Raw genomic sequence first — 26,606 nt, 5'->3', positions numbered from 1 at the left:
CAAGCGAAGTGTTGCAAGTGGAACATGATTTCTGGATTGTGTGGTGTTCAGTGATGAGTCAACCATCTAAGTGTTTGTATCTGCACAATATCACAGTGACTCCCCAAAAGTAAACCTTTTCTGCACTATGTTCAGATGTCAAGTCACATACCACTCCTTTTCTTCTTGGCCCCCCTCCCCCCTTTCCCACTTCTATCCAAACAGCATCTCTTTGTTCAAGATTGGGTGAACATCAAAGTCCGTGACCATTGGGTTGGCCACAATGGTCAATACAACAGGGCTTTTTTTCTTCTGGCTCCATGTTCACCTGACCCCAAGTCATGATTTTTTTTCTCTGAGGCTTTATACACAATCATGTCTATGTGCTCCACTATCTAATGATTTTCCCACCGTTGAGACACAGAACTTACGTGGCTATTGTTTGCATTACTCCAGACATGTTAACAAAAGTGTGGGGAAAATTGGATTTTAGGTTGAACATGAGCTGTACAACGAAAGGTGCACATTTTGAACAACTGCACGAAAAATTTGCGTAGTTTACCTTCAACTTTATGTACTATTTGTTACAAGTAGTCTACATTAAACTGTTATAATACACCATCAAAACTGGGATATGCTTTCATGGATATCCTTTATCTTAGAATTATAATCCAATATATTCTCTACATTTTTTATTCAGTACAAATATTTGCTTCCATTTAGTGGTACAAGTAACACATAATACTGCCACACACAATAAATCCACAAACATCTACCAGAAACTGACAAGCAAATTTATCTTTTCTGTAAAATGATAAAAATAATGTTAAGTATTGAGTAAAATGGTTTATATAATCATAAAACAAACTACAATTCATAGAGTAAAAAACAGGGTAAACTTTTTTTAACATTCTCACTGATGAACACTTAGCAACATGTAAAATAAGGATATAGCTTTATAACAACATAATCTAAATCAATCAAACAGAAATTAAGCTCAGGCTTAGAGGTATACGGAATCCCTTAAAAATTCATGTATTACACTAAGCTGGATGTGTTGACTCAATTTCCCCAGCTTGATAATTGTCCCTATGTACACGATACCCTGCACCACTGATGTTAGCCCCACAATCTGGACATTTCCCTTCATGCATCGCTTGTCCATGGTTTCCAATAACACAGTAATGTCCATTTGGGCATCTGAACCAGTGACCGAGTGTTACACCTACAGTTTTCACAATGTCTCTTCTAATTATTTCATTATCAAGTGGTACTTCTACTTTACATGCTTGGTTCAATTTGTCTAAAATTTCTTTCACTTTTTGATCCTGTATTGATGTAAATCTTTCAATAGACTTCACTTCTTGCACAGCTTTTTTGTGTAATGCCTTAATAACTTCAGAAGAGTGGGATGATGTGAAGTTGATGGTCCTCTCAATACTATAGAGCTGTGCCATTCTCACAAATCTGTTTATTTCTTGATTAAAATCAATAACCTCCTGTTGACTCATGTGTGTATTCCTTTCCCTGATCAAACAAACCAGTAAGTCAAATTGTTTCATAACTTTCTTGAAAGTGTCTTCATATGAAACACAGGGAATCATTATTCGGAGAAAACAGCATTCCAGGGTTTCCAGAAGTTTTGTGAGGAAGTCTATTTTAATGGATATTGAGTCAAGGTCCATTCTCGAAAGAAATATTTTCCTCCTCTTTTGTTGATGTTGAAGGGTTGAGTGTAATAATGTTAACGTCTTCTGTATTTCAGTGCTTTCTCCTGTAAAACCACCAAAACCAGCATTATGTAAAACTGAGAAACAAAATTGAATACATATTATGTACAAATCTGCCAAAATAATTTACTGATATTAAGAACAACATGCAAACAGAACTTGTTAAACAAACAGCAATTATTTTGGGCTTGAAACAGCACGCATCAAGATCAAGGGGCTTCATCAGTACTGTTGCTGCAATGACCTACATGCAAAACACTTTCTGAAGTTATCTTTTGTCGTTACTGTCTGCGTAATGAACACACATATTTGACAGCTCTGGCACTTTAACATAAAGTACCTCACAAAAACCAATCTTTAGAGAATGTCGTGAGGATATTTTAATTTTAGATAGCTGCTCACATGCATTTGACTGAGTTTACCAACACTTCAAATGTATCTTCTTGGTGTGGCTCCAGCTTGTAAGAGCAGTGTAAACTAGCTGGCACTCCGAATTGGTACAACTCGCTTTGAGAGTTTGTTGAATATGTAGACCTCTGGATATATCAGAATAATTACAATATAAATATTATTTGATATCCACAGGAAATTTTTGTGAAATGAAGTTTTACGACTGATACAGTTAATAAATGATGTGTTATATGCGGTGGATAGCACACTGGAGTATTTCAATAAAAATTTTCTTGCTGTAAAACAGCCTTTTTATGGAAGTGGTAATTTCAGCTGGTTCATACTCATGTCATGATAGTGAACAGTTGACTGATATAATGTTACAGAGAAAGGGGGAGGGGTGGAGGAGCCAGAGTAAGTTAAACTGTGCATGAAAATTGGCTGTTCAAAGGTGCAGAAATATTTTGGCCTCCTGATGTCATATTACATGGAGGTGTTTCATATCAGTGTAATTCATTAACGCAGTGCGTGGGAAATATATGTTATTTCAGCAGCTGATGTATCGGTAACAAACAGCAACAAAACTTCACATCTAAACACACTCATATCATTCTTAACATTCTTACACAGTTACAAGTTGAGGCAAATAAGTACTGATCTATCAGAGTCCTTACAAGTGAAACAACTACAAAATGAATACTGTCATTATGTGATTAAGATTTTATTGATGATGATGTTGTTGTTGTTGTTGTTGTTGTTGCTGTCGTCAGCCCTGAGAATGGTTTGATGCAGCTCTCCATGCTACTCTATCCTGTGCAAGCTTCATCATCTCCCAGTACTTACTGCAACCTACATTCTTATGAATCTGCTTAGTGTATCACCTCTTGGTCTCCCTCTACGATTTTTACCCTCCATGCTGCCCTCTAATGCTAAATTTGTGATCCCTTGATGCCTCAGAACATGTCCTACCAACCGGTCCCTTCTTCTCGTCAAGTTGTGCCACAAACTCCTCTTCTCCCCAATTCTATTCAATACCTCCTCATTAGTTATGTGATCTACCCATCTAATCTTCAGCATTCTTCTGTAGCACCACATTTTGAAAGCTTCTAATCTCTTCCTGCCCAAACTATTTATTGTCCATGTTTCACTTCCATACATGGCTACACTCCATACAAATACTTTCAGAAATGACTTCCTGACACTTAAATCTATACTCGATGTTAACAAATTCCTCTTCTTCAGAAACGCTTTTCTTGCCATTGCCAGTCCACATTTTATATCCTCTCTACTTCGACCATCATCAGTTACTTTGCTTCCCAAATAGCAAAACTCACTTACTACTTTAAGTGTCTCAATTCCTAACGCAATTCCCTCACCATCGCCCGACTTAATTCGACTACATTCCATTATCCTCGTTTTGCTTTTCTTGATGTTCATCTTATATCCTCCCTTCAAGACACTGTCCATTCCATTCAACTGCTCTTCCAAGTCCTTTGGTGTCTCTGACTGAATTACAATGTCGTCGGCAAACATCAACGTTTTTATTTCTTCTCCATGGACTTTAATACCTTCTCCGAATTTTTCTTTTGTTTCCTTTACTGCTTGCTCAACATACAGATTGAATAACATCGGGGACAGGCTACAACCCTGTCTCACTCCCTTCCAAACCACTGCATGCCCCTCGACTCTTATAACTGCCATCTGCTTTCTGTACAAATTGTAAATAGCCTTTCACTCCCTGTATTTTACCCCTGCCACCTTCAGAATTTGAAAGAAAGTATTCCTGTCAACATTGTCAAAAGCTTTCTCTAAGTCTACAAATGCTAGAAATGTAGTTTTGCCTTTCCTTAATATATTTTCTAAGATAAGTCGTAGGGTCAGTATTGCCTCACGTGTTCCAACATTTCTATGGAATCCGAACTGATCTTCTCCGAGGTTGGCTTCTACCAGTTTTTCCATTTGCCTGTAAGGAACTCACATTAGTATTGTGCAGCTGTGACTTATTAAACTGATAGTTCAGTAATTTTCACATCTGTCAACACCTGCTTTCTTTGGGATTGGAATTATTATATTCTTCTTGAAGTCTGAGGGTATTTCGCATGTCTCATACATCTTCCTCACCAGATGGTACTGTTTTGTCAGGGCTGGCTCTCTCAAGGCTGTCAGTAGTTCTAATGGAATATTGTCTACTCACGGGGGGCCTTGTTTCGATTCAGGTCTTTCAGTGCTCTCCCAAACTCTTCACGCAGTATCGTATCTCCCATTTCATCTTCATCTACATCCTCTTCCATCTCCATAATATTGACCACAAGAACATCATCCTTGTATAGTCCCTCTATATACTCGTTCCACCTTTCTGCTTTCCCTTCTTTGCTTACAACTGGGTTTCCATCTGAGCCCTTGATATTCATACAAGTGGTTCTCTTTTCTCCAAAGGTCTCTTTAATTTTCCTGTAGGCAGTATATATCTTACCCCTAGTGAGATAAGCCTCTACATCCTTATATTTGTCCTCTAGCCATCCCTGCTTAGCCATTTTGCACTTCCTGTCGATCTCATTTTTGAGACATTTGTATTCCTTTTACCCTGCTTCATTTATTGCATTTTTATATTTTCTCCTTTCATCAATTAAATTCAATATTTCTTCTGTTACCCAAGGATTTCTACTAGCCCTTGTCTTTTTACCTACTTGATCCTCTGCTGCATTCACAACTTCATCCCTCAGAGCTACCCATTCTTCTTCTACTGTATTTCTTTCCCCCACTCCTGTCAATTGTTCCCTTACGCTCTCCCTGAAATGCCGTACAACCTCTAGTTTAGTCAGTTTATCCAGGTCCCATCCCCTTAAATTCCCATCTTTTTGCAGTTTCTTCAGTTTTAATCTACAGTTCATAACCAATAGATTGTGGTCAGAGTCCACGTCTGCCCCTGGAAATGTCTTACAATTTAAAACCTGGTTCCTAAATCTGTCTTACCATTATACAGTATAATCTATCTGATACCTTTCAGTATCTCCAGGATTCTTCCATGTATACAACCTTCTTTTATGATTCTTGAACCAAGTGTTAGCTATTATTAAGTTATGCTCTGTGCAAAATTCTACCAGGTGGCTTCCTCTTTCATTTCTCTCCCCCAATCCATATTCACCTACTATGTTTCCTTCTCTCCCTTTTCCTACTCTCGAATTCCAGTCACCCATGACTATTAAATTTTCATCTCCCTTCACTACCTGAATAATTTTTTTTTATCTCATCATACAGTTCTTCAATTTCTTCATCTGCAGAGCTAGTTGGCATATAAACTTGTACTACTGTAGTAGGCATGGGCTTTTTGTCTATCTTTGCCACAATAATGCGTTCACTATGCTGTTTGCAGTTGCTTCCCCGCACTCCTATTTTTTTATTCATTATTAAACCTACTCTTGCATTACCCCTATTTGATTTTGTATTTATAACCCTGGTGGTTCATGGTGCGGGTTCCTGTAGTCATGTTCTAGTTCATGAACCAAGGGCAACATATGAGTGGCCAAGTAAGAGGTCCCGACAGTCGGGATACCAGTTACTTAGGAATAAGGCTGGGCATTTCAGACATATTCTGAGTTGTGGGACTCGGGGCAAGTAAGGCTAGCAACCTGCTTCCCCGATACTTTAAATATGATGCTGGCAACAATCAGAGCAAAATGCCTCGGACCTTTGGAGGCGACAGCGGCCCACCTCTAACTGACAAACCAGGGACTCCTAAGATACGACTTGGCAAACAAATGGTAATGAGATGGGGAGCTATTAATATCAATGGGGACTACTCTGGGAAGAAGGTAGAGCTGGCAGAGGCTGCAAGTAAGATGGAGCTGGAAGTTTTAGCTGTTAGTGACATTCGGGTAAGGGGTGAGAAAGAAGAGGAAGTGGGAGAATACAAGGTCTACCTGTCAGGAGTCAAAGCAGGATTAGCACAATGGGGTGTAGGGCTTTACATCAGGAAAGAAATGGAACGCAGCGTAGTTGCAGTAAGGTATGTAAATGAACGACTGATGTGGATAGATTTGACACTGTCTAGAAAATTAGGATTGCATCAGTATATTCGCATTGTGAAGGGACAGATCAAGATAAGATGGATAGTTTTTATGAGGCACTCAGTGATGTAGTTGTTAGAGTAAAGGACAAGGACAGTGTTCTACTCATTGGTAATTTTAATGCCAGGATAGGAAATCGAACAGAAGGGTATGAAAAGGTTATGGGTAAATTTGGAGAGAATATGGAGGCCAACAGGAACGGGAAACAACTCCTGGATTTCTGTGCCAGTATGGGCTTAGTGATCACAAACTCCTTTTTTAAACATAAGAACACTCACCGGTATACTTGGGGAGGCAGGGGAACCAGATCTGTCATTGACTATATAATAACAAATCAGGAATTCAGGAAGGCTGTGAGGGACACACGTGTATTCAGGGGATTCTTTGATGACACTGATCATTATTTAATCTGCAGTGAAATTGGGATTGTGAGGCCGAAAGTGCAGGAGGTCAGGTCCATATGTAGGAGGATAAGAGTGGAGAAACTTCAGGATAAGGAAATCAGGCACAAGTACATAACAGCGATCTCAGAAAGGTACCAGTTAGTTGAATGTAGTCAATTACAGCCATTGGAAAAGGAATGGACAAGGTACAGGGACACAGTACTAGAAGTGGCTAAAGAATGTCTTGGAACAGTAGTGTGTAAAAGTAGGATGAAGCAAACAGCTTGGTGGAATGACACAGTCAAGGCAGTCTGTAAAAGGGAAAAGAAGGCGTATCAAAAATGGCTACATACTAGAACTCAGGTAGACAGAGAAAGTTATGTTGAAGAAAGAAACAACGCCAAACAGATAATTGCAGCATCCAACAAGAAATCTTGGGAAGACTTTGGAGACAGGTTGGAGACTATGGGTCAAGCTGCTGGAAAACCATTCTGGAGTGTAATTAGCAGTCTTCGAAAGGGAGGTACGAAGGAAATGACAAGTATTTTGGGCACGTCAGGAAAACTGCTGGTGAATCCTGTGGATGCCTTGGGCAGATGGAGGGAATATTTTGAAGAGTTGCTCAATGTAGGTGAAAATACGATCAGCAATGTTTCAGATTTCGAGGTAGAATGGGATAGGAATGATGATGGAAATAGGATCACATTTGAGGAAGTGGAGAAATTGGTAAATAGATTGCAGTACCATAAATCAGCTGAGGTGGATGAAATTAAGTCGGAACTCATCAAATACAGTGGAACGTCAGGTCTTAAATGGCTACACAGGGTAATTGAAATGGCCTGGGAGTCAGGACAGGTTCCATCAGACTGGACAAAAGCAGTAATCACACCAATCTTTAAACGTGGAAACAGAAAAGATTGTAACTACTACAGAGGTATCTCTTTAATCAGTGTTGTGGGTAAAATCTTCTCAGGTATTGTTGAAAGGAAAGTGCGAGTATTAGTTGGGGACCAATTGGATGAAAATCAGTGTGGGTTTAGGCCTCTTAGAGGTTGTTCGGACCATATCTTCAGCTTACGGCAAATAATGGAGAAGTGTTATGAGTGGAACAGGGAACTGTATCTATGCTTTATAGGTCCAGAAAAGGCATATGACCGGGTTCCTAGGAGGAACTTATTGTCTGTTCTACGAGATTATGGAATAGGAGGCAAACTTTTGCAAGCAATTAAAGGTCTTTACATGGATAGTCAGGCAGCAGTTGGAGTTGACGGTAAATTGAGTTCATGCTTCAGAGTAGTTTCAGGGGTAAGACAAGGCTGCAACCTGTCTCCACTGTTGTTCATATTATTTATGGATCATATGTTGAAAACAATAGACTGGCTGGGTGAGATCAAGATATGTGAACACAAAATAAGCAGTCTTGCATATGCGGATGACTTGGTTGTGATGGCAGATTCGATTGAAAGTTTGCAAAGTAATATTTCAGAGCTAGATCAGAAATGTAAGGACTATGGTATGAAGATTAGCATCCCCAAAACGAAAGTAATGTAAGTGGGAAAGAAATATAAATGGGTTGAGTGCCAAATAGGAGGAACTAAGTTAGAACAGGTGGACAGTTTCAAGTACTTAGGATGCATATTCTCACAGGATGGCAACATAGTGAAAGAACTGGAAGCGAGGTGTAGCAAAGCTAATGCAGTGAGCGCTCAGCTACGATCTACTCTTTTCTGCAAGAAGGAAGTCAGTACCAAGACTAAGTTATCTGTGCACCGTTCAATCTTTCGACCAACTTTGTTGTATGGGAGCAAAAGCTGGGTGGATTCAGGTTATCTTATCAACAAGGTTGAGGTTACAGATATGAAAGTAGCTAGGATGATTGCAGGTACTAGTAGGTGGGAACAATGGCAGGAGGGTGTCCACAATGAGGAAATCAAAGAAAAACTGGGAATGAACTCTATAGATGTAGCAGTCAGGATGAACAGGCTTAGATGGTGGGGTCATGTTACACGCATGGGAGAAGCAAGGTTACCCAAGAGACTCATGGGTTCAGCAATAGAGGGTAGGAGGAGTCGGGGCAGACCAAGGAGAAGGTACCTGGATTCGGTTAAGAATGATTTTGAAGTAATAGGTTCAACATCAGAAGAGGTACCAATGTTAGCACTGAATAGGGGATCATGGAGGAATTTTATAAGGCGGCTATGCTCCAGACTGAATGCTGAAAGGCATAATCAGTCTTAAATGATGATGATGATTTATAACCCTGTATTCACCTGACCACAAGTCTTGTTCCTCCTGCCATCGAACTTCACTAATTCCCACTATATCTAACTTTAACCTATCCATTTCCCTTTTTAAAATTTCTAGCCTACCTGCCCGATTAAGGGATCTGACATTCCACGCTCCGATCCCTAGAACGCCAGTTTTCTTTCTCCTGATAACAACATCCTCTTGAGTAGTCCCTGCCCGGAGATCCGAATGGGGGACTATTTTACCTCCGGAATATTTTACCCAAGAGAAAGCCATCATCATTTAACCATACAGTAAAGCTGCATGCCCTCAGGAAAAATTACGGCTGTAGTTTCCCCTTGCTTTCAGCTGTTCGCAGTACCAGCACACCAAGGCCGTTTTGGTTAGTGTTACAAGGCCAGATCAGTCAATCATCCAGACTGTTGCCCCTGCAACTACTGAAAAGGCTGCTGCCCCTCTTCAGGAACCACACGTTTGCCTGGCCTCTCAACAGATAACCCTCCATTGTGGTTGCACCTACGGTACGGCCATCTGTATCACTGAGGCACGCAAGCCTCCCCACCAACGGCAAGGTCCATGGTTCATGGGGGTAGGATTTTATTGATGTAAACTTTTATATCAACATGTCTAAATTGACCAACACTTATATTACAGAATATTCTTCATCAATATCTGTTAAAACTTTTTGAATTTTATTAATTAAAATACTTCTCTAGGGATATTTAGTTCTCATTGTGGAAGTAAGTTGTTCGGAGACGTAGGAACTAAACACACTCATAATTATGACTACAAGTTTATGAAGTTAATAAGCTTTATGAATTCAATTTAAGGTTAAGTATGTCTTCAAATTAATGTATAAAATTAAATAGTGTAATATTGAACAATATTAGTAATACACAGTACAGCTCAACTATCCAAAGAACATCTGAACAAAAAAAGAACTTAACAGATAAGTATAAAAAATACTCACTACCACAATAATTTATTTTTTTAATTTTAATGACAAAGCAGAAAATACTCTTGCACTGACTTTACAATTTATTATATTCACTATATGCTTTTTGTTTCTTGACAGAGAAGTCAATATTGAGATGGTTTTGTAAAACTATGAAAATATCATGAGCACACTAAAAGTTATTGTTAATGAAATTAGTAAACACTGCCACTGATTTCGAAAAGCAAACATTTCTGTGCTTTAATTTAATGGAAAATATTTTCCCTTAGCTTAGTACTTAACTAATTTGCAGGTGAAAGTTCTGTGGATTTGGAGCTGATGGAAAGAGATTTGAAATTAATAAATTCTACAAAAGCGCTAGTGGAAGAATCTTCACAAATTTATCACAGTAATAATTACAATGAGCAATTAAAATGTCATGGAAATTTAGGTTAAGGAAAAACCTTGTAGAAATATGAGGCTAATTTTGTCACAAATTTTATCATGAGACTGCTAGGGATGTTGTACCCACCTTAGTTCTAATTCTAATTAGATTTAAAGTACTCAAATGAGCAGCGAAGGGAGGTGAAAAGTAGAAGTGTAAAAGTAACAACTGAGACTGCACAGTATTGAATACTGGCTTCAACTGCCGAGTTCATAGTCTGGGATCTGTAAGTTGAATAATTAGTGATGAGAATTTCAAAAGAAGTCACAGTCAGATTCTGCACTTGCTTGAATACTTACAAAGTTCAAACTGTGCAAGCATTGCAGAAAAATAACTTGCAGTATCACAATGAAAATGCTATTGCAATGTTGGACCAGACAAGGCAAAATCCCAGTTATCTAGGAAATGTCATTTGCTCTGGCAAAGCAACCCTCCACACATGTGGGAAGGTTAATCAGCACAATACTCACATCTGGGGTTGAGAAAACTCCCACAATTTTTGGAAACACGTAAGAGATAGAGGAAGGGTGAAAGTCAGCATAGTTGGACCATTATTCCTCAGTAACAGGAACAGTTCATCCCAAAATGCTTGAGCAATTTTCAGACCACCAGCTTCTTCCCCTTCAGCCAAAAGTGATCTTTCAACAAGATGGTGTACTAGCACACTGGAGTTTACATGTTTGTGATTTTCTGGACTTAAAATTTCCAAAGTGATGGATAGGACCTGATGGACAAACCAAGTAGTCACTGCGATCCCTGGACATAACCCCTCTACATTTCTCTCTGTGAGATTATGTGAAAGACACTGTATGTGACCACAATCTCCACATAAGAATTGTGGATGCTACAGCTTCACTTTCCAGACATGCTTGTGCAAACATGGGTTGAAATAGAGCATAATATAGACATTTTGTAGATTACAAATTATGAAAGGAGCCCATATAGAAGCATTTAGTGAAAAACATTTTGAGTTACTTTACACGACCCTGTAAAGTGGAATTGCGCTATGTGATCAAAAGTATCCAGACACCATCAAAAACATAGGTTTTCATATTTTGTGCATTGTGCTGCCACCTATAGCCAGGTACTTCATTATCAGTGACCTCAGTAGTCATTAGACATTGTGAGAGAGCAGAATGGGGCACTTCGCAGAACTCATGGACTTCAAATGCGGTCAGGTGATTGAGCATCATTTGTGTCATACGCCTGTACCCGAGATTTCCACACTCCTAAACATTCCTATGACCACTGTTTCCAATGTGACAGTGAATTGGAAATACGGAGGAACACGTACAGCACAAAAGTGTACAGGCTGACCTCATCTGTTGACTGGCAGCAACTGCTGACAGTTGAAGAGGGTCATAATGTGTAATAGGCACACATCTATCCAGCCCATCAGACAGGAATGCCAAACTGCATCAGGATTCACTGCAAGTACTATGACAGCTAGGCAGGAGTTGATAAAACTTGGATTTCATGGTCGAGTGGCTGCTCATAAGCCACACATCACACTGGTAAATGCCAAACAATGCCTCGCTTGGTGTAAGGGGCATAAATGTTGAATGATTCAACAGTGGAAAAACATTGTGTGGAGTGACGAATCATGGTGGACAATGAGGCAATGCAATGACAGTGTGTGGGTATGGTGAAAGTCCGGTGCTCATCAGTGTGGAATCTGTACCAGGTCGAGTTGACAGAGGAGATAGAGAAGATACAAAGAAGAGCAGCGTGTTTCCTCACAGGGCTATATGGTAAGCGTGATAGCGTTACAGAGACGTTTAGCAAACTCAAGTGGCAGACTCTGCAAGAGAGGCGCTCTGCATCACAGTGTAACTTGCTGTCCAGGTTTCGAGAGGGTGCTTTTCTGGATGAGGTATCAAATATATTGCTTCCGCCTGCTTACACCTACCAAGGAGATCACGAATGTAAAATTAGAGAGATTCGAGAACGCACGGAGGCTTTCCGGCAGTCGTTCTTCCCACAAACCATACACGACTGGAACAGGAAAAGGAGGTAATGACAGTGGCACGCAAAGTGCCCACTGCCACACACTGTTGGGTGGCTTGCGGAGTATAAATGTAGATGTAGGTCATCTATCAATATGTGTAGTGCCAAAAGTAAAATTCGGAGGCAGTGGTGTTACGGTGTGGTCGTGTTCTTCATCGAGGGGGCTTGCACCCCTTGTTGTTTAACGTGGCACTATCATAGCACAGGCCTACATTGATGTTTTAAGCACCTTCTTGCTCCCCACAGTTATTCCTTTCTTTATTGCAACCAAAAGCTCCACAATTACTGTAACAACAAAACAAAAAACAATGATATAATTTTATAATGTCACAGAATACGGCCGCACACAGAATGAACATAAATATCTGGTGCACACAAACCACAAAAACTCAAAATGAAACCACTAAAAAAAAAAAAAAAAACACTTCAATACGACAAGCTCACTGCTTTCAACACTCCCACTCTTGTTTTAGTGAGTTTGTTTGTGAAATAAGTCTGCCAACTGTTTCTCAGAATAAACATAATAAACTTCAATCTCATTATATTCAACATGTTCATGTATATAATGGTCAATGTGCTTGGTGTGTTTGTGATGTTCTGTGTTTTTAAACAGGTGAATAGCACCTTGTTTGTCAAGTCTTGTTGGTTTGTCCAACTTAAAACCAAGTTCACTGAGAAAACCAAGCAACCAAACAACTTCAGTAGCAGCATATGAAGCTGCTATGTATTTGGCCTCCATTGTTGATCTGCTCACACATTTCTGCCAACATGAACACCATGTCACAGGCCCACCTGCTAACACGCTCACATAGCCTGTAGTTGACCGATGAGTGTCACAGTCGCCAGTAAAGATGACATCTGAGTAGACCACCAGTCCAGAAGAGTCAGATTTGTACCGTATGGTCTGGACTCTGGTCCCTTGTAGATAATTCATAATTATTTTAACAGCATGCCAATGACAGAGACCTAGATTATGTAAAATCTTACTCACCATGCTCACAGCGAACGTGATGTGTGACCGTGAGACGGTTGCTACCAACATTAAGCTGCCAACTGCCTGCCAATAAGGTTTGCTTTCCATCTCTTTTTACCTCATGTTGGTGCCATCCCCCAGTAGCTAAGTGGCCAGCACGACAGAATGTCAATTCTAAGGGCCTGGGTTCGATTCCCGGCTGGGTTGAAGATTTTCTGTGCTTAGGGACTGGGTGTTGTGTTGTCCTAATCATTATCATTTCATCCCCATCGACACGCAAGTCACCGAAGTGGCGTCAAATCGAAAGGCTTGCACCCAGCAAACGGTCTACCCAACAGGAGGCCCTAGTCACACGACATTTACATTTACCTCATGCTGGTTTGCAAGAGACTGCCCACTGTGCAACATAGTTCCAACGTCAAAAGGAGTGGAGTCAGGTTTTGAACCATCCATGTTAAACTTCTGAAGTAAACAACTGATGCATCTTTGCTGCCCTATTTAGATTTCTTTTGTAGAAGGGCTTTGTTCAATTTCCAATCCACAGAAGCATTTTCCATTGCCCACAGTAATTTTAAAGTTGATCCCAGTGCTGTCAAAACATTTCCCAGTATTTTTTGGAGACTTACAAATAAGCAAGCCATTATACACATAAAGTTCCCGGTAAACACCAGTGTCATCTGTTAAAGCATGGAAAATACATTTGTCTGCATTCAGTTACACAAAGCCAAACATTGTCAGAAACTGCACAAATTTTTGATTCCAACAATGTGGTGATTGAGTCCATATAGACTCTTCCTCAATCTGCAAACATTATTTGAGCCTTCTACAACAAAAGCTTTTGGTTGATCCAAGTAAACTTCTTCTTTCGAATTCCTATTCAGGAATGCAGTCTTAACATAAAACTGCTTAATCTGCATATCTCATGAAGGTGCTATAGCTAATAAAACTCTGATTGAATCATATCAGACCACAGGAGAGAATCTCTCTTCATAATCAATGCCCTCTTTTTGTGAATAATCTTTTGCACATAATCTAGCTTTAAAGCAGCCAATTTTTCCCTCAGAATTCTGCTTCTCACGATAGACCCACTTACATCCAACTGCCTTGCAGTTGCGTGGTAATGGTACCACATCTAAAGTTTTGTTCTTCTTCAAGAATGTCATTTCCTCTTCCATTGCTTGTTTCCACTTTGATGACTCTTTTGATGCCATTGCTTCTTCAAAAGTTTGAGGTTCAAAGACAATGTCAGAAGAAGCTATATCTTGGTCCCAAAAACGAGCAGGCGCTCGCAGGTTAGACCAATATCTCAGATTCATCCTTTGATTTTCTTTTGTTTGTTCACCAGTTTCGTCCTTTTCAGATTCCTCTCAAACATCTTTTTGATTTTCTTTCATTTGTTCACCAGCATCATCCTCTTCAGATTCCTCTTGAACATCATCTGCAGCATGGTGTCCCAGGTAAAATTCAGTATATCTTTGTTCTATGTTTAAGCTATGGGGTTGTTCTTCATTGAAAGAGACATTAAAGGAGATTGTAACTTTCTTTTACTCAGGATTGTAGAGGCAATAATTGGTACTATACACATCATAGCCAACCATGATCAATTTCTTTGATTTACTATCCCATTTTGATGTAAATTTATCAGGAACATGTATGTATGCTGCTGATCCAAACTTCCTCATATGTCCCAAAAAAGGTGGTTTTCCAAACAATTTTGCATATGGCATAACACTGTGGTTTGATTTACATGATCAGTCATTTAATATATATGCAGCACAATTTATTGCCTCTGCCTCTAATTCATGAGACAAGTCAGTACTTAATAACACAGTGCATGCACACTCAGCAATGGACCTGTTTTCTCATTCAATTCGGCCATTATGCTGTGGTGTATAGGGACTTTTTTTCTCATGTATTGTACCATTTTATTTGATATAATTTTTAAATAGCTTATTTATGAATTTGGTCCAATTGTCACTTCTCAGAACTTTGATTTTGTTTCTAGTTTGTCGTTCAATCAGTTTCTGAAATTTCAAAAACATGGGGAAAGTATCATGATTACTTTTAAGAAAATACATGAACCGGTATGAAGTGCAGTCATGCTTGAAAACTATGTACAAATGTGCACCTTCAAAAGGCATATTTCTCACGTGTCCACTCAAATCTACATGAATAAATTTGCCAGGAACTATTGATCTTCATTCCAAATTTGAATTAAAAGATTTTCTTTTCATCTTGCCATACTGACATGGTCCACAAGGAAGATTTTGAACTTTCTTCATACTGAAACCAGGTACTAAGTTCAGGTCACCCATATTCTTGAGACCACTGGAATTAATGTGTCCAAGTCTCTCATGCCAGATCATGGTGGAATTCAGGGAAGCAGGATTTGCCTGTAGTACATCTGGCCATTTAAACAACATTTGATAACACTGATTGTCCATCTTAATTCCTGCTGCAGTTAGACTTGAACCATGAACTTCAATTCTCTTGTTGTTAAAAACAACTTTCATTCCTCTTTTTGTGACTGCTCCCACTGAAAACAGTCGCATGGGGTAGCCGAACGGTCTGCGATGTCTTGTCACGGTTTGCACGGGTTCCCTTTTCGGAGGTTCGAGTCCTCCCTCGGGCATGGGTGCGTGTGTTGTCCTTAGCGGAAGTTAGTTTAAGTTTGATTAAACGTAGGGGCCTACGACCTCAGCAGTTTAGTCCCATAGGAACTTACCACAGATTTCCAAAAAAATTTCCACTGAAAATAAATTTTTCTTTAGCTTAGGATATATAACGTGTTTTCCAAAGTGTGAGGTTGCCACTTTTCCTCAACTGATGACAATACTTCAATTGATCCAATGCCTTCTGCTTTTATGATCGTGTTGTTTCCAATTTGAACAAATGAGTCATCTGACTGAATTGGCTTAAATGTGCTGAACCATTCTTTGCATGATGTCACATGTTTTGATGCAGCACTGTCAGCTAACCAAATGTTCTCGCAACCTGGAGCAAAAACATACACATGTTCTGCACTCAAAACTTCGTGCTCATATGTATTAAGTTTTGCTTAAAGTTCTCTGCACTCAGATTTAAAATGTCCTTTTTTGTGACAGTAATAATATTCAACATCTTTTCTACTGACTGTGTTAGACACACTGTTGTTACTGGTATTTGAACTGAACTTGCGTGTTTTGTCCACATTTACTGCTGCAAAGGCTGTCGAGTTTACATCACACTGCAAAGGTTTTTGTTCTTCTTTCAATAGCCTTAAAGTCAAATTATTGAACGTTTGTTAATCTTAAGCACACAAGTCCCAGGCAGTTGAAAACTTTGCTGGCAGATTTCCCAAAATTTTAGCCATTTTTTCAACTTCTATAACAGGTTCCCCAATATCAGCTAATGCTTGTACCAAGGACTCAACTGATGTGTTGTGCGACTGTGACTGTCGGCAAAATCCTGCAATCAAAAAATTTCTGCCTCATGGCCATTTTATTAACTGTGGATCACTGTTCATGAATAGTCTTTAGTCCTGCTCACATTTCTACTGAATTTGTGTACACCATAACAGACTGCAGTTGTTCAAATTCCATCGCAGTAGAGAGAATGAGCATCACCTTCGCATTTAAGTCATCCCAAGCGGTTTGATTCTCACCAGCTTCATTTGGACTCAGTATCCCCTTGAGGATATCAAACACTTTTTGAGCATGAAAAATAATTTTCACAGTTAAAAATTTTTATTGTAAAATTTCTGGATACTGTATGTTTTCAATTCACTCATTTTCATGTAGGCTGAATGTAAGTCAAACTTATAATACTCATTTCAAAACAAAAACGAAGGTTTTCCACAGTAAATGAACGAAATATGATAAGTTACAGGACTTAAAGCATCACAGATAACACAAATAAAACTCTGATCAAAAGCAATGACTTCACAGAACAGAAACAGATACCATATGTATGTGTTTGCCTGGGCCCATAACCTGATGTCTTTAATTATGTTTGGTAGAAAGTCACAGAGCGAAATACGGTTAATCAGAGTAAAAATAACTTATTGCTCCTTTCTTTATTGCAACCAAAAGTTACTCACTAACCATAACAACAAAACAAAAATATAATTGTATAATGTCATGGAACATGGCCGCATACAGAATGAACATAAATATCTGGCGCACTCACATCACGAAAACTGATAACGAAGCCACTAAAGAAAACCTCAATACATCAAGCTCACTGCTGTCAACACATGAACTGGAGCTGATGTCGAGACAAATTGTGTGAAATGGTTAATTCATTTCGCCGAAGTTTTTAATTGGGCTGAACTAATTGATGCTCAGTTAATGGCACCTTTTATATGTGCATTCTTTGGATTTCACAAGCAAAAAGAGTCACCCTTGCTTCATTTTATGTCCGAAAACAGTTATCCCTTAAATAATTCCAGACTGGAGCAAGACTGATGGTTCAAATACTGTTCACTGGTATATTGGACCACGATCCATGTTTAGTTTTAACTGTTTAAAAAAAATCTTTATTTGGATTTTATATGCAATAAACACAATTTCTGGGAGGTTTTCGAAGTGCACCACTTCCATGTTTTAAGCTTGTACAAATCAGTCCAAACTTTGCACAAAGGTAGTTAAATGAATGAAGACAAAATGAATTATTTCTCCAATAATCTTTATCCATTGTTGAGATATGGTGATTTAAAGATGAGCTCAATGTAGCATGTAAAATTCATCCTTAGCTGAACTGAATGCGCGGAAACAGTTTAAAGTGATTCAAAACACTAAAAATGCTTTCTTAGATAAAACTGAAAATTTGCTTCAAAAATATAGTTTCATTTGTATTTTCCTTGCACAAAGTATGTTTCTTGTGAGTTTTTTTATGTGTGTGGTTTCTATGTCTCAAACTTGTGAGAATTGGTTTAAATTTTGTACAAAGGTGGACATATACATGTAATTAATGGTCATCAAGTTGTTTTGTGAAACCTTTATCCAATGATATGATACAAACAACATTGTTCAAAAGACAATAAAAGCACCTATCAGATCAATTGCCCCCCCCCCCCGAGTCAACAAAAGTGTTCATCTCTTGCCAAGTTACGGATATGTAATGCCAAAATCCTGGCAGAGTGGAAGTTGTGAACCAGATTGAGAAATGGTCTAATTATAGCACAAAAAGGTGAGTATGTCTTGGGAACAGTTAGGGATGTAAAAGAAGGGAAATAGCTTTTAGACTTATCTTGCAGCTTCAAAGACATTTAAACCAAAACATCTTGATATATTCACACCTTTTTACAAGTTAGCTCTATTTCCCCAGTGCAGTGAGCTTTCTTAGCTGCAATTTGTTTGCACACCTACATCTTGCAATTTAGAGGCTGAGCCTGTGCCCAAAATTCAGAAAATTCACCAGCCACAATAAATAATATATAATATCATTCGGCAGAAGAGCATCCGTGTAATCGCTAAAAATGTTTTTCTAGAGGTAATTTGGTCTTGGGGTGGTGGTGGATGAATGAAATGACGTGTCATGTTGCTTTACTTGACAAGATGCATTATGTTACTTAACATAGGCACTAAAACTAACAAGTAAAAAAGTATGATTATGTCAAATATTTTGATTTAAATGTCTTTGAAGCTGCCAGATAAGTCAAAAAGCTAGTTCCCTTCTTTCACATCCCTAGCTCTGCCCAGGATGTATTTGTCTTTTTTGTGCCACGATAGGAGCATTTTTCATTCTTGTGTTTCTATGAATATCAACAATTTCTGACAAAGTTGTATAAATGATTGTGTGTTGTTACACTTGTATGTGAACCAGGCATGAAGTTTCCTGCCAGTGTTCACTGAAGAAGGCTGTGCCACCATAACTAATAACATTGTTTGAATTCCACAATGGAAGTGTTCAAGACAAGTAATGTTGAGAAGAGATGTTTTTCCTACAGCAGAAATTGGCTTTAGCATTCAAGGAGACAATCGAACTCGAGACAATCGAACTCACCCCAAAAAATCAAAATTTCGTTTTGCAATTTCAAATGTGATAGAACGGTCTTGGTAACATGTTTACAAAATGCCACACCCATTTATGTCATATGTTTCAAGCCATGTTGCTTTATGTACATTCCATGAGATGCGCATTTGGTTTATGTTTTAATGCTTTTGAACCTTTTCCATAAACGACTGTTGAACATTTGTTTCTTGTTATGAAGAAGAACTATGTTACTTTGGTTTACAATTCACATTCGTTTGGCATATTTGCGAAACACTTCAAAATGTTAATCAGTATCAGCCTACACTAGCCATCATCAGGGTAGTAAAATAAATGCAGCAAACGGTGACCACAACAACAAATCATGCTTTGTCATACTAAAAATATGAAATGTAATCATAATGACCATTTGCTGCTTTAATTTTACAGTTCTAAAATGGTCAGTATAAGATGGCACCAATAGCGTTAAAAATTTAGTGTGCAATGATCCAATGTCTGCCATTCTCTCTCTTGTTCTTTTCACAAGTGAATTGCTGCCATCATTTACATTGGTTCCATGCACAGAACAAGAGTGAAGGAGTTCTCTTAAAAAGTAATTATTCAGAGGTTGCAAACACTAGTAGTGATGAAGAAGAATTAAAGACTTGTACAGAGAAATTATGAAAAAGAGCGATCCATTGGTGCAACAAGGAAGAAATTCAAAGTAAAACTTGATTCTGTTTATGCCTGTAACAAAACTATTGAGAAATAAGAAAAGTCTGGCAATAGTATAATCAATTTGAAGATTTTAGTGAATTTATCAGTTGAAATATGTGATGTAAGGACTGTGGGTGTTTGTTCATTTTAGTGAAAATTGAAATATTCACATAGGAATTTTGGCTTAATTAGTTATATGTGTTCAACGTTTAAATAATCTTCCACGGCCAAGAGTATGACATCTAAATTAGCTGATTCAAGTTATATGAGAATGAAAAATTTCGCTTATATAGAATCTGCCCAATAGGTAAAAGTTCTGAAGGCATGAAAAATTCTTTGTTCGGTATCAGATGTTCCTTAACTACCATAAAAGTCCCCCCCCCCCCCCCCAATTTCTAATTAAGTCATTGGGTCACTAGAGTGTGACATATCCGTCACAGCAGCTCAAGAAGCAATAAATGGAAACAGTAACAAAAATTTCACATAGATAATGGCACATTTTGAAACCTCATGACAGAAACTTGGGCACACACCTCAAAGTGTTACTGTTTGTATGAATTCATATGCTGGAGCAAAAGTTTTGGATGCAGAAGTGATGAGTATTTTACAATTTGTATGTAAAAATATCCAGGATTAATAAACCTGCAAAAACAACTTTTTTGTACAAAGTCCTGTAACAGAAATGGCTGTTGTGATTATAAGGTTATTCTGCTGATGAGTTGGATTGCAGCAATGGTGGTAAGTACCAGTAGTTGCCTGGAAATTCCAAATATTAGATAGTAATTTTTCTTGAAGTAACATACAGGCTTTATGTAACAACTAAGTGGCATATGAATATGATCTTCACCTGCATACAAGATGCTGGTATCTCCAGACTCAGTATTCAATGAGATGATGGCGACAAGAAAGAAGAAGATGCTGGAGGCTACACTGAGTTGATGCCATAACAGCTAATGACATACCTATCAGGTGCGAGTCAATGATTGCCAGCAGCTCTCACAGTTACTTAGCAAGCAGCAGACAATAACCGGTGCGTTTAATCAGATCAACTGGTGGAACATTTGTCAAACTTACAGAAAGTGTAAAAGTGACTGTTGTAACCCTATTCAAGTGCTTATTGTGGTGAAGACTAAATTAATAAAGCTTTTATCGAAAGGACTGATTGTTAAGTTATCAACTGTTAACTTTTTGTGGGTTGTAAATTTGATCTTGTAGTTAGTGAATATCATGGAAACTCTGGTATCAACATCAGAGTATTCCCACACGATAAAGGATATTTAGGAGAGGTTCTCTGTTAGTAGGGAGAACCTAAAAATGGAGAAGCAAGAAATGAATAATCATATAAATTCAAGTAATGATAAAATAGATATAGGTCTACAAGAAATGAATAATTGTTTAGCTGCAAGTAATGATAAAATAGGCAGAGGTGTATAATGAATTAAATATAGATTAACTACTAATAATAATGAAATAAGTACTGAAAGGACAGAATTTATCCAGACAATAACTAGGGTTCAAGAGGAGGTAATTTCTGTCAGTTAAAAGTTAAAGACTCATATTAAAGAGTCAAGTTTAGAAAAAGAGGCACAAACTGATTTATTTAAGGGAGAGTTTTTACAAAGAATACACAGAAACACAGATAGGTTGGAATCACACACTCAAGAACTGAAACTAGATAAAGAGCAAATGAGTCGCAGATCAATTGAACAAGGGGTGAATAGTTTCAACTTCTAGAATAAATATCGAGGAAAGGCTTAAACAAAATGTTGATGATAGGTTAGGAGAGCCAATGGAAGAAATAACAGGGGCGTTTGACAACTATAAATCTAATAATGATAAAATACAGGAGGGTAACCTTAAGGAAGTAGGGAGCACTACAGAATAACTGTGGGGCAAGGTAGAAAAGATTAAAATTCAGCGACAAAGAGACAAGAAAGGGAACAGTTCACCACAGCCAAGAGGAAGTGATGGGGGATGCAAATTCTGCAAGGAGGCAGATAAACACTGTTCTAAAATGCTTCCTCATCAGCCGATGGAGCATAGTTAGGTAAGTAGTCCTTAATGTAAAGCTGGAGTGGATCTAATGCAAAATCGCAAGATTGAAAAATGGGAAGCAATGAAAGACAATCTGCAAGTTTATTCTAAAAGTTAGTAGACGATGATGATGTTTGATTTGTGGGGCACTCAAAACTGCGCAGTCATCAGCACCCGTAAAGTCTCAATTTTTATGAAGTCCAATTTTTACACAGTCCAATCTAGCCACTGTCACGAATGATGATGAATGAAAGTTAGTAGAAGAATGTCATTTTGATAATACGAGGGTTGAATGAAAAGTAATGCCTCCACCTTCATTAATTGAGTTTGGATGGGAATATTTTAATAAACAGATGGAAGTCAGACGGTGCTAAATCTGGACTGTATGGAGGATGCTGTATGATGGTGAGCTTCAGTCTCTGAAGTTCTGCTGTGGTGGCACATGAAGTGTGTGGTTTGGCACTGTCGTGCTTCAGGAAAACATTTCCCTTTTCCTTTTGGACCCTTGTTAGCCATCGTTTCAGAGTTCACAGCATTGTGATGTAATGCTCTGAATTTATTGTTGTTCCACGATCAAGGAAATCAACACAGATAACACCATCTGCGTCCCAGAACACTGTGACGATGATTTTTCCAGCTGAGGGTCGCGTCTTGAATTTATTATTCTGGGGTGAGTTTTTGTGTCGATATTCCACAAACTGGCGTTTCTTCTCCTGGTCGTAACCACATTTTATCTGCCACAATTGAATGGAGGAAGGCATCGCCTTCATTTTCGTAATGCGAGAGGAGTTCCTGGCCAATGTCAAGTGTGTGCGCTTTTATTTCAGGAGTCAGCATCTGGGGTACCCATCATGCACAGATCTTCCGATAGCCAAGCAAAGCAATAATGTGACCCATACGTTCTTGTAAAACGCTGACTGTACTTGCAATTTCTCTCTGAGTGATGAGACAATCATCCTGAATCAATCTGTCACCATTTTGCTTGTGAAACTCATTGGTTGCTGTCTCAGGACGTCCAACTCTTTGTGTGTCACGCAGGTCAGATGTTCGCACCTCATCATCTTCAAACTTACTCGCACAATGTCACACGGCACTCAGATCTAAAGAATCAGCATTAACTGCTTTCATTCTCTGATGAATCTCCTTTGGGGTGACACCTTCTGCTGTCAAAAATTCAATGGCTACATGTTGCTTAAATTGCATTGACCGACCATCTGCGCAGAGTTCCATACTTTACACTGTAACAACACAACTGTTCAATGCTAAGGTTTCCTGCCAACTGGAGCTGTAGAGAAGAGGCTACAGAACAAGCCAGTACCTGCCGCATACCTATGCTGCCAACTAGAAGAGTTTTCAGTCAACCCTCATAGTAATGGCATTACAAAGAGGTAGCATTCTATTGTTTTCTTAGGAATGTTTGAGCCAGTTTTCTCTTGCTAGTGGGATAAAAGGTGAATTCAATTCACTACGTGATACTTAACAGGAGATGCCTCAGAATCAGCAGTATTAAACAGAACACAATTTATTAGCTGGCAGGATTTCTGTAGACAGGAATACTAGTTTATAGCTGAGCAACAGATGTTTACGGAATAAACAGAACCCCTCCATTTGTGAGAAAATGGGGTGGATAATAAAGTTCACTGAAGTGACAAAAGTCATTGGATACATCCTAACATTTTGTCGGGCATCCTTTTGCCCAATGTAGTGGAGCAACTTTATGCGGCATGGATGGAAAAAGCCGTTGGAAGTTGCCTGCATAAATACTATCCATGCTGCCTCTATAGCTGTCCATAATAGAAAAAATGCTGATGCAGGATTTTGTGCACAACTGACCTTTCAATTATTTACCATAAATGTTTGATGGGATTAATATCAGGAAATCTCCCTGACCAAATCTCACCTGCTCTAATTGTCAGGAATATTCTTCAAACCCATTATGAACAACTGTGGCCTGGTGACGTGGCACACCATCATCTGTAGTAAATCCATCATTGATTGGGGACATGAAGTCCATGAATGGGTGCAAATGGTCTCGAAGTAGCTGAACATAGCCATTTCCAATCAATGATCAGTCCAGTTTGACCAAAGGACCCAGTCCATTCCATATTAACACAACTCACACCATTAGGGAGCCACACCCAGCTTGCACAGTGCCTTATTGGCAACTTAGGTTCATGGCTTCATGGGGTTTGCGCAGCACATTTGAACCCTACTATCAACTCTTACCTGCTGAAATTGGGACTTATATTTATAAGTGAATATGATCAACTGGATAATCCTGTCTAGTAGGGAATGTATTTTGGTGCTTAGTGAAGGAAAAGGGCTTACTGTAGCTATATATTGATACAAATTGTGGAGAAATGGCGAGAAAACACTTTGCTTTGCACTTTCGTGAGAAAGTGTAGAAAAGTAGGCTCTGTGCATTGAAGCAATAATGGGCCACAAAGGATTCAAATGTTGGAAAGGAATTCTACTATGAACTAGTAACATACGTAGATAAATCGGTCAACACATGCATTGGATGCTGCATGGATATTATCTAAGACCACCCAGTGCCTGAACAGATATTTTAAAAAAACACCTACAGAAAGTCAAGTGAAAGGCAGTGACCTTAAAACATATAAAATTTGAAACAGGAAAAAAAAAAAAAAAAAAAAAAAAAAAAAAAAAAAAAAAAAAACAACACCCTATCAGTAGATATCAAAGGTATAAGCTAAGGTCTATGATACAACCATGAAACAAAATAGTGACTATAGTAGTCTAATATTACTTCATTGTATATGGTATGTTTTTGTAAACTGTACTAAGAAGGAAACATACATAGACACTTGAGCCCACTGATATAATCTTACAACTAAATGGGAATACAGTCATGAGTAGATGATAGTCATAAGGACAAGAAATCCTTTGGTAAATACACAAACTTCCTGCAGCTGAATACTGGGACTGGAACGAATATAGATCTTTGCATTAATGTGACTATTAGAAGTTCTAGCTAGTACTTCCAAAACTCTAATGAGAAATCAGAGAGCTTAAGCGTCAAGTGACCAAATTAAAATTTAAATACCTTTTAAAGAAATGGGTCTTTGGTGTGACATCACTTGTGCTGAACTGCTGATGAAATTGATCATCAATATTTTATAAAGTTTTAGTCTTCAGTTACATATTTTAAAGTTTATTTGTGTTAATATTTGCTGTTAAAGTAACTTATTAGTGGACTTTCATTCATCTCAGTTTTTATTTCCGTGTTATTGACTCGAGTGGTCTGTTATTCGTGAGTGTGCTTACATTGTTCATCCAAGTGTCATGCCTCAGTAGTGTGTTTACATCTTAGGGCATGCAGTTGCAGCTATAGCGGTTATAAAGCCAAGTGCTGTCAAAGTTTTTTGTGCTCTGTATTCGAATATTCAACTTGTTAGTTTTCAATCGTACATCCAAATATTAGCAGTATGTTTACATTTTGTGGCAAATATTTGCAACTGTAGCAGTTTTTAAGTTCTGACTACATTGTTTGTGCACTGTTACACTGTTATTAAATTTAATTGTTTCCAATGGTGTCTCGTGCTGTTTGTGGTGAAATAACGGTTTAATAAACTTTTGGAAATATTTGCTCACTGTGTTTTTAGAGTTTTCTGTGAGTTAAAGTCATTTAGTGAATTTAGTGTGGTAGTTTTCAGCTGACTTTTCTTATTGTTTCTAGTGAAATATTTCAGTAAAATTTTCTTTCACTGTTTTAACTTCACGGAGTGTCCCAGAGGCCACTTGAATTTTTGGTTTTAGCTAATAAATTTTGTGAAGTTTTATTGGTTTGGTATTAGTAGTTGTTCAGTAGTATCAATAAAAGTTGTTGCTTTCTTAGTAGAGAGAGAATTTCAAGATCACTATTGCTAGTTCTGTAAATAGTTATACTGATGTAACAGAACTTAGGTAACGTAGACTTTTAGTTTTTGTTTCAGTAACGGTGAAATTTTACCATGAGTGAGAAGTGTGGGCTTTGTCGTAGGTTTGTGAATAGTTGGTTACAGTGTGGGATTTCTTCAAAGTATTTTCATTGGGGGGTAATCTGTGCCCTTCAGGTGCAGTTGCAATATGCAAATGAGGTACTAGATAGGTTGTGGAGGGTGCAGGGTGCTGGGGAATGGGAACTGGCAGTTGGCAACAAGGCAGCTAGAGGAGGAAGTATTCTGACAGTTGTACTTTGTGTATTGCAATAGGTTTGACCAACTGTCAGAGTTGAGTGGAGAGGAGCCTCTTGTACCTGTAGGTGTGGAAGACAAGCAGCAGTCCTCAGCAGTTAGGAGGCCACAGTCAGTTGCAAAGTCTACCAGGAAGAAGAAAGTTCTGCTGCCAGGTAGTTCGCATGATAGAGGTGTGGGCTAGCAGTTGCAGGAAGTGTTGGGGAGAGAGTACCAGGTCACCAGCATTGTGGAAGCCTAGTGCAGGGTTGGCTCAGGCGACTGACACCATAGGGGAGTTTTGCAAAAAAGAATCAGGTAGTGATAGTGGGTGGAGCAGAGAATAATACTGATAGGTGGGGGCATGTTAAAGATAGCTACTCAAACTGGTGGCACTAATGTGAATTTACTGAAACTGTTTCAGCATCATGATCAGCCTCATCTTAATGAGGCTGTTAGGCATGTTAACATGGGGCTGGAGAAGGCCCTAATGGCAGAGGACATGGGTCACATTGCAGTGGTGCCAGTTGGGTCTATCAGGAGATCGGGTTTCACTAGGCATGGTCTGCACCT

At 38.6% G+C, this 26,606-nt stretch overlaps 1 protein-coding gene across 2 annotated transcripts in view; it reads right to left on the bottom strand.

Moving 5' to 3' along the window:
- Positions 1 to 612: 612 nt before the first annotated feature.
- LOC126336770 (NFX1-type zinc finger-containing protein 1-like) overlaps positions 613 to 26,606 on the bottom strand; it is a 448,808-nt gene continuing 422,814 nt past the window's right edge. For both annotated transcript variants that reach the window (XM_050000781.1, XM_050000782.1), the window contains one exon: positions 613 to 1,753. In XM_050000781.1, the coding sequence (XP_049856738.1) occupies positions 1,023 to 1,753 (731 nt within the window). In that variant the 3' untranslated portion in view covers positions 613 to 1,022. The remainder of the gene's footprint in view (positions 1,754 to 26,606) is intronic.

Source organism: Schistocerca gregaria, chromosome 2 (genome assembly GCF_023897955.1).
Source record: "Schistocerca gregaria isolate iqSchGreg1 chromosome 2, iqSchGreg1.2, whole genome shotgun sequence".
Taxonomy (NCBI): Eukaryota; Metazoa; Arthropoda; class Insecta; order Orthoptera; family Acrididae; genus Schistocerca; species Schistocerca gregaria.
This window is presented reverse-complemented; position numbering and strand designations above follow the sequence as displayed.